Genomic DNA, 10,113 nt, shown 5'->3' on the forward strand with positions numbered 1-10,113 from the left:
AATTCAATGTTCCTTTCCACCATTTCCGCCAATTACTGATGTCCTGAACAAGTTCTCCACTCAGTATTGCCCTATATCAATGCTTAAATTGAATGATGGCCTCGCCAAATTTAGGGGTGCCCTACTCTAATTCTGTACACTGTATTGTCCTGCTCTAATTCGTGCTACACTGCCCCAAATCTCGCATTTACATCTCAACAACACGTATTCTCCCATTATCTAATTCCCTGTTCGAAATTCTTGTATTTAGATAAGCCCTTGCGCAATTATTCCATTCAGTACTTCCTAGAAATGATTCTCCAAGTTAGTGGACTGCTGCCAGAATTCGCTAAGTTTGGTGATCCCCGCATCAAATCTCCAAAGTATCCATCCTACAAATGTCCTGCTTTTAGTGGTGAACTGCAGGAATTCTCCCATTTCGTGGTGCACTGTATTGAATTTCTACCATTAATCCTTTATAATATTTTCCTACTGCCCGTGTTATCCCATTTACACCAATTCTCAAAGTTATCAGCACCCTGCACCAGGTTTCTCATTTATTTTTACCCTGGATTGATTCTTTCATCACCAACACTTCCCCCATTTACTCTTGTCCTGAACAATTCTCCACTCAGTGTTGCCCTCATATTGATTGTTGCCGTTGCCCAATTTAAGAGGGCCCTATTCGAATTCTGCCAACCTCTATTGTGCTGCTCCAATTCTCCTACTTAGTGCTACACTGCACCAATTCGCCCATTATCTGATGCCCTGTTCCAACTTATCATATATCGATGATCCCATGCCCAATTCTTCCATTTAGTAGTTACTTGCAATGATTCTCCAATTTAGTGGACCGCTGCCAGCATTCTTAAATTTAGGCAAGATGGACCCAAATATATGTTTCTGCACTTTCAATCTCTATGGCTCTATTCATGGCTCCACTGCTACGTCTCCCATTTGACAATCCTGCACAAATCCGGAATATGGACCAACTCTCCCTTTGAGCATTATCCTGCCTCAGTTCTCCACTTAGACTTTAAGGGCACCTGCATGACTTCTCCAATTATTGGTGCCCTGCATCATTTCCCACCATTTAGGTATTCCCCGACATCCTTTTTCTGGGTACTGGTGCCATGGTGAATTTTCTTCATTTATTAGTGCACTGAACTGAATCTCCAATTTACTGATGCCTCCATCATTTCTTTTGTTTTATTGGTTTCCTGGTCCTATCCCCTAATTTAGAAATGTTTTGCTCCAATTCTGTAATATATTTGCACTCCCAACAATTGTATAATGTAATGGTACTGTGCACCCAATCTCCCATTTATTGATTCCCACCAAATTTCCCATTTACTCATACCCTTATTCTAATTCTTCAATTACAGACGTTCCGAAAAAGGTCTCCACTCAATGTTGCTCAAGTCAACCGTCATATTGTCTGATTCCCTCGCCCAATTTAAGGGGGCCCTACTCTAATTCTCCCATCCAGAATTATCTTGCTGCAATTCTCCCATTTAGTGCTCTACTGCACCAATTCTCCCATCATCTATTGTCCTGTTCCAATTTCTCATACTGAGTTCAGCCTTTGCCCAATTCTCCCATTTATTAACTCCTGCACCAATTGTCCCATTGTCTGCTGCTCTATCTCAAATTCCATTGGTGCGCGGAACTGAATCTGCAATTTGCTGATGCTTACAACATTTCTTCTTTTTATTGATGCCCTGCCAATGTTTCCCAATTTAGACATGCTTTGCTGTAATTCTCCAAATATTGGCACTCCCACTAATTTTCTAATTTAATGGTACTGTGCACCGAATCTGCCATTTATTGATTCCCACTAATTCTCTTACAGATTCTACCATTTAGCCGTACCCTACAACATTTACACATGCCATGCCTGACTTCTCTAATATAGTTCCACTGCGCACCAGTTTTTTTTTCCCATTTAGTATTCCTCTGCAACAATTCTCTAATCTTGGCAATCCCTGTATCGAATCTCCAAATTACCAGTCCTACATATATCCTCCCTTTACTTTTGAACTGCAAGAACTCTCCCATTTCGTGGTGCACTCTATTGACTGTGCACCACTAATCCTTTGGAACATTTGTCGCATTTACTGATTCACTGTCACTGTACTCCCACTTGCACCGAATCTCCCATTTATTAATTCCCACCAAATTTCCCATTCACTCATACCCCGATACTAATTCATCAATTACCAATGTCTTGAACAAGTTCTCCATTCAGTGTTGCACAAGCCTTTTATTGGTCTGCAGCCAGAATTCTCCAATCTTGGCAATCCCCGCATCAAATTACCAGTCCTACACATTTCCTCCCTGTCGTGGTTAAGTGAACCAAACCTCCATTTTCTGGTGTACTGTATTGACTCTCTGCCACTAAACCTTCGCAACATTTGTCCTATTTACTCATTCGAGCGTTCTCCCACTTGCTCAATTTCTTGAAGTTATTAGCACCTTGCACCAGCTCTCTAATTTACTAATTTCCTGCAACAGTTCTTCAACTTTAGGAGCTGCCCTAAATTGAAGATTTGTGGCTGAATCCTCAAAGAAAGGAACTTATATTGTACTGGACGCAATTGAGCAGTTTTTTTGTCACTAAAACGTTGTGTGCCTGATGCTGATGGCCTGTCTGGCAGCGATGTCTGGTTAATGTTTGAGGTCAATTACTGCTTACCTGTTCTTTCATGTGAAAACACAATTATGTTGAGCATGATTTACATGTGAATTCATGTTGGATATTAGTTTCATTATGATTTTATTCATTTCACATTGTGCTCTTCAGAAACTTCAAATCCTTTGATTTTTTTTATTTCTGTTTCATTTTTAACATTCGATGATACTGGAGTTCTCCAGTTTATGATTATTTTGAATTCTGGGATTTAGACTTTCATCCAACTCAGTACATCTTTCTCCTGATACCCTTTGCTACATTAACCATCAGAATAAAATAAACTCCATCCTGAAAACACTTATAATTTTAGCAGAAAGTTGTGGAGGCTCTGATACCCTTTGCTACATTAACCATCAGAATAAAATAAACTCCATCCTGAAAACACTTATAATTTTAGCAGAAGGTTGTGGAGGCTCACCCTCTCCGTGAAGGAAACTCTCTTCACCTCAGTCCGAAGTGCTCAGAGTATAACAACAGATTCATAACTCTCTTTTAATCGTATCACTCTTCGTATTCTTGCCCTGCTCTGTCTTGGTGGAAGCCTTGAGTTTTAAGGTTAGTTTTAGAGAACTATATTGGTATAACATCCTCTCTCATTCTTCTTAACTTCAGTCAAAATATCCAATCTTCATAGGTCAGTCCTGCCAACCCAGGAGTCAGTCTGGTAAACTTTCGTTATTTTTCCTCAATGCCAATAACTTTCTCATCAGATAAGGAGACCAAATCTCCGCTTAATGTCCCAGATGTGGTCTCACTAAAACCAGAAATAATCACAACAAGATTCCCCTTCTCCATTTCTCAAATGCTTTTGCTATCCAGACATTTATTTGCTTTCTTCTTTACCTTCTTCACCTGCATGCTTACTTTCAGAGATTGGTGAACATGCATACCCATGAATTGTTGCACCTCCTAACCTCCTAATGTATTGTCATTCAGGTAATAATCTGCCTTCCTGTTTTGTTATTAAAGTAGATACAGTCACATTTATCCATCTGTCACCTCCATCTGCTGTGCATTTGACCATGAAAATAAATTGTTCAAATTACGCTGAAACATCTGTGCATCCACAACTGTCCAAATGTCTTGCAAAATGATGTAACTGTACTAAGCTCTAGGATTCCTCTGACTGTTCGTTCGAGATGTACATCACCCTCTGTGTGAAAAATATATCCCTCAGGTCCCATTAAAATGTTTCCCTTTTTATCCTAATATCTATGTCCTTAATTTTTAAAGTTCCATATTTTGGGGGAAAGACCTTGGCTGTTCACCTTACCTGTGCCCAGCCATGATTTTATAAACCTCTAAGAGATCATCCCTATGGTCCAAAGATCAAAAAGTGTCTCAACATATCCAGCTGCTGCTAATCGTCTTTCCCCCCACTCTGAGGAATATCTTGACAATTGTTTTCTACGCCAATTCCAGTTCAATTACATCCTACCTATAGCTGGACTAACCGAATTGTATTCAGTATGCCAAATGTAGCTCTAATAATGATCTGCTCTGCCGCATCAAGATGTCCCAATTTTATACTCAATTTCTCACCAAAGAAAGCAAGCATTCGGAACGTCTCCTTCATCACCCGTCTACCAATGTGCAACTTTGAAGAAACTATACACCTGCCTCCCGAGGTCACTCTGCTCGACAACACTCACCAGTTCCCAACCATTAATCCTGCAATTCCTGCCTTGGTCTGTGTCACATTAATGTTTTAGCTCACATCTATCCAAAGTAAATGCCCTCTTCCGCTATATGCTCATATGTAGCAAGACACGTACAACATTCAGGCTTGCGCTGATACGTGGAATGCACTAACGCATCATCTAATACCTTTAACATCCGATCCCTCTGCCAACGTACATTTACAGCAATGTGTACCCTCCATAAGATCCAATTCAACAGCTTATCCAGGCTCCAGGCATAACATCTTTCCAGCTTGTGGTGTCTACCATTTACATGGACAGGACAGCATGCAGAATGGAGCGCTCCCACCGCTGGTGCCCATTCAAACCACATATCATCGTGACTTGGACATATATTGCCAATACTTCAGTGTCACTGTGTCAAGAAGTCTCCTTGTCACAGACTCAGGCCGTTGTTTAATATTGGCCTGGACGGTGTTTCATCAGCACCCATGAAAGAATGATCTGCAGTTTTGATGGTCACAGGTCACAATGTTGTTGTGAATTCATCCAGTCGTACTTCCATCTCCTCTCTACATCGATCTCCAATCCTCTGACTTACTAACCATTGTTTCTATCCACTTGATCCAACCCTTCAGCATTCTAACTGTTTGTCTCAATTCAGAATGAAAAGTGTAGAATACCAGGTTAGATCCTCTCAAAACATTTCACAAAGGTTGTCCATACTCTAACTCTTCCAGTTGTTTTAGGCAGATGTAAGGTGCATATTCCAGGTTTGATGCTCCTGGTCAAACCACTTGGCTTCAACTAAAGCAATTTATTGACACACCACCGAATGAAACACAAATTGAAATATAACTGGACAACCCCACAACTTAACAAAGGAGCTGTTCCAATTTTCTGCAACAACCCCATAAAAATAACCATTGGAAAAAAACGTTTAGTTCAAACTATAGGTTCTTATGGGAGAGATGTTAGAGAGAGGCATCTGTCGAATCAAGGATCCTCACGGTGTTCTTTGACCAGAATTGTCCAGCCTGTGTGCTGATACCTAAAACCAAACTAGAACAAAACCACTCTGAGCTGGTAGAACTGGCCACTCCCCTTTCATTGAACATGTGATTATTTCAACTATAAAGGACCTGTTCCCTGATTATTGCTGTAGGCAGTATCTGTTAGCCATAATCAAAGTGGCCTAAACAGAGACAAATCAGAACCTCTGCCTTTCACAATTCCTTTTGAAAAAAAATCTACAAGGACCTCAGAACCCTGTTCAGGCAGCAGTATCATCACGAAAGACACAGTAAAATATCAATCACTTGATTAATAATGACGTATTTTATTTTGTTCATTTGAGAATGTGGGCATCCCTGCCAAGGTTGGCAATTTCCCAGAGGACATGCTCTGAGATCGACATGGCTGTGGATCATCCATCACATATACGTCAGAGCTTTTTGCCGAAAAGACAATCAATTTTTGAAGACTATTACTTTTAACGCATGTTAATCATCAATGGCTACTTAATCAACATTAGGCTAGCGCTATTTGTATGTAAAATTCATCACGTGCCACGGTGGAATTTCAACCTCTGTCCCCAGGATATGAATTTGGGTTTTAGCATGCTGGGCCAGTGAGGTTATCATGAAAACATCAATTCCCCCCATCAATATAAATCATTTTCATAACTTTCTGAGTAGAGCATAAGGAGATTTCAACAAGTTCTTCACCACCTCTCTGAATCTCCTCTGGGTCAGTGCATAAATACAAGTGTTTGTGCAGGAGCTGGTGCACATCAGCAAGAATGCGACCCTGACTGCCACATAAAGTGAGCTTGAAACTTGGAAAGACGTAATGTGGGTAAATCTGACACAGATATGGATGACAGAGATGGGTGCCGACAGTACTATGAAGCAGCCTGAGATGGTAAAGAGCAGAATGATGGAGGTCCTCCTGCTCTTCAGCTCGGGGTCTCTGCCCATCTCCCCAGCACCACCTCTGCTGCTCTTCAGAGCCCGGCGAACTCTGCTGGCTGCTAGGATATGGCCGGCAGTGAGAGTGTTCAACAGCAGGAGCAGGGGAATAGGAAGAAACATATTTGAGATGTTGGTGAGCCATTGGTGAGCTGCCCAGGCTGGTGAAGTGAGGTAAGTAGATACGGTGCGGCAGCCCCACTGTACATTGTTCAGAACTTGAATGGGCTCATAGCGAAAAGGCAAGGGAATGTTGACCAGAATGGTAAGAGAACTCACGATGAATATGACCACATTAGCCATTCTTTCAGTGCAATACCTCCCCTTCAATTTGTTGCAGCAAATTGCTACAAAGCGGTCAAAGGTGAAGGCGATGGTGAACCAGATGGAGAGTTGGATGCTGAGCCCTTGCAGGAAGGCACTGAGTCGGCACACAGGAGTGTAGCTCAGCAGGGAGTGCGGGAAATGATACTTGAAGATCTGGCTCACAATCACGTTGAAGACAAGGACCATCAGATCGCCTGTTACCATGGCAATCATGTAGTGAGTGATTCCGTTGGAAAGGCCGCACTTCCCTTGGGAAAGAATCAGCACTGTCATCAGGTTCGCTGTAAAGAAAATCAAATCGTGAGATGTATCCAAACACCCAGAGATGTGCAGCGAGAAGTTCTTGGATTACACAAGACTGATGTGTTGCTGGCAATTTTAGACTTTAACCTCAATGAAAAACAGTGAAATCTCATTCGCAATACATGGTCTGTGCCATGGAAATAATCAAAGGACAATTTCAGGACTCGTTTTTAATTGTTCATCACTTTGCACCGTTTGCTCTCCTGATTTCAACAAACCAAATAACATTATTTTAGAAGTCACTCAGAGAAGGATCACTTGCCACATCCTGCGATTAAGGTTTTGTTGGCTGAAGTGAGGTTATGCCCATCTTCATTTGAGTCTGGAAGAATATAAGGTGATCACATTGAAACATATAAGATCTTGCGGGGACTAGACAAAGTGGAACACAAAAAGAGATATTTTCTTTCGACTGCAGTGATAAAGACGAGGGGACACGGTATCAGAATAAACTGTTTCCTTTTTCCAACAGAGGTAAGAAATGTATTATTCTCTGAGAGAGTGGTTGGAGACTGCAATTCTGTTCCCTTGAAGGTAATGGGATTTTGGCGTATAAGATTGACTTAGACAGATTTGGATACACAAAGGAGTGGAAGGCTATGGTTTCCAGGCAGAAAAACTGTCACCATTGAAGACTAATTTTAATGATTGCAAGAATGAGATCGAGAATTTCTGTTTCAATTGTTCATGATCCCATTTTCTGCTTAAGCAGAAACGGCCAAAGCACTCTCCCATGAGGGGAACATCGTCTCAGCATTTACCCTGTCAATATCCTTAAGAATCTGATATCTCTCAATTGAATCACTGCTCATTCTTCTAAACTCCAGACAGTAGACTCCAAAACTGTTGAATTTCGACCATAAGACGGGCTTTCCTTATTGTCCTCGTATGAATTAGATTACTTACAACCTGGTAACAGGTCCTTCAGCCAAACAAGTCTACACCGACCCGCTGAAGCGCACCCACCCAGAACAATTCCCCTACATTTTCCCATTACCTAACACTTCTGGCAATTTAGCATGGCCAATTCATCTAACCTGCACATTTTTGGACTGTGGAAGGAAACCAGAGCACCCGGAGGAAACTCACGCAGACACGGGAAGAATGTGCAAACGATCACACAGTCAGTCGCCTGAGGCGGGAATTGAACCCTGGTCGCTGGCGCTGTGAGGCTGCAGTGCTAACCACTGTGCCACCGTGCCACCCACAAATTGTGCCAGATGAAAATTTATTTCCTTTGTTACTGAACGAAATTGCTCACAGTGTACCAAATCTATTGTCAGAGCTGCTTGGAACTTGCAGTAAGACGTCCCGACTGTTGTATCCAACCCTCTTGAAATAAGAGGCCAGAATTCCACACGCCTTCCTTATCACAACGTATTCCAGTTTGCTCATTTTCTGTTTTTTGTTGGATGTCCAAAAGCCCCATTTCCCTTAGTGTACCTGCTTCCTGATGCGTGAAACCATGTAAATAAAACTCTACTGTTTTTTCTCCCTTCTCAAATGAACAACTTGACATCTTCCCACATTATACACCATTTTCAAGATTTTGTCCATTTACATAATCTATCAATATATGTCTGAAAACCATTTGTATCCCTCCCATAATGTGCCTTTCCATACAGTTTGCTACCGTCTGCAAAATTCCACTTGATGACATTCAGATTTTCTGAATGTTTTGCTATCTCATCGTAATTACCAGATTCCAATACTTTTTCAGTTGATCTAGCTTCCTGCATTTTGCTGTCCTTCCTTTTGAATAGGAGTGATGCATTGACAGTTTTTTTCATGCCTGTGTAACTTCTCCACAATAATAATGCAGACATTATTTCTGCACCTACCTATTTCAGAATCCAAGGTTGTAAGTCCTCAGAGGCAGGAGCGTTATTTGTCAGAAACCATATCAATTCGTGAAATACTCAACTTTTAATGATGGTCTTCTGACTTACCCCTACTACCTCATTCCTCGTATTATTCGGATATTCAAAGTTTCATCCAACGACAAGACTGATGGTAAATAATTGTTTACCTCCTCTACCATTTTATTTCGTTAGTTCAAACACAGTTGTTTCCAATTCAGTCATATGGGACAGGAATAATTGTACTCAAACCGTAATCAATGTTAATTAAAAAAAAGGAAAACTCAGTAGAAAGCAAGTGTTAAATTCGGAGTCTATATCAAATTGCAAAGTTTCAACTTAAAACAGAACAGGTAAGCAAAATGTCACAGCAGCGTCCAATCACTTACCTGGAATTCCAAAAATTGCCAGAACAGGAAAGAGAATTTCTATTGGAAGCGCCTGAACTCGCATTTTCAAGTGTAAGCAGACAAAGTCCAAATGAGTTAATGCACTGAAACACACTCAACTTATACACAAGGCAATCCTCCAAACAGTAAACAGATCTCACGAAACATGCTATTTCTAACGAACAAGTTGACATCTCGCTTAAATGAGCAGCATTTACAGTGAGCTGTATTATCCCCGAGGAACAGCACCAGTTCTCTCAGGCTACACGGCTCTTAATTCTCTGGAGGTCATTCAAGACCTGAATACCTCAGATAAACTTTTATCAGGCACGGAGCGGGGGTTAGTACTATAGGAGGATGCAAATCACCAAGTTTTAGACTTTTAAGTCAACCTCTGCTACGTCACGGCTCTGGACAATGTCAGCGTTGAATCCAGGCCTTCTAACCCACCCAGAGTGACCCTACAAATGTGCGAAATGATCCCTCAGTTACACATTTCTTGTCTTACCATAGTCTTTGTCTTTTTAGTTATTGCATTCTGTGAAAAATGAAAAAGAAAAATTTTGACAGCCATTTTCATTTTCGAACAGAAAGATTGTTTTAAAAGTGATTTCTATGGTATTCATCAACAGCAATGATAGCATATACAACATACAGTTATAATTTACAATGGTTGACATATAAAACACTTTTTACTTAAGTCTGTTTAGACGAGGAGATCTTAACTCACATTGTCAGCAACAACATCGATTTAAAACGAAGTTTCTATTGGAATATTGTTCTCTCAGCCAAATAAATGATTTTGATGCAAAAAAAACTCAAGTCTTTAAGTCCATAAAGTTCATTTAATTTCCCACAATATTTCACCAGAAGCAAAATAAGTCAGTTAAACATTCCTGTGTTCATTCAATGATTTTTTTTCCCTTTGTTCAATACATTTCTGGAAGGCGCCAC

At 40.8% G+C, this 10,113-nt stretch overlaps 1 protein-coding gene across 1 annotated transcript; it reads right to left on the reverse strand.

Annotated features, from left to right (window-relative positions):
* Positions 1-5,990: 5,990 nt before the first annotated feature.
* On the reverse strand, positions 5,991-9,223 carry LOC132832545 (probable G-protein coupled receptor 139). Its single transcript, XM_060850634.1, has 2 exons — positions 9,160-9,223; positions 5,991-6,889 (listed from the first exon to the last, which is right to left on the reverse strand). The coding sequence occupies exons 1-2, from the start codon at positions 9,221-9,223 to the stop codon at positions 5,991-5,993; spliced, it is 963 nt and encodes a 320-aa protein (XP_060706617.1).
* Positions 9,224-10,113: the final 890 nt, after the last annotated feature.

The sequence above is a fragment of the Hemiscyllium ocellatum genome, chromosome 35 (genome assembly GCF_020745735.1).
Source record: "Hemiscyllium ocellatum isolate sHemOce1 chromosome 35, sHemOce1.pat.X.cur, whole genome shotgun sequence".
Taxonomy (NCBI): Eukaryota; Metazoa; Chordata; class Chondrichthyes; order Orectolobiformes; family Hemiscylliidae; genus Hemiscyllium; species Hemiscyllium ocellatum.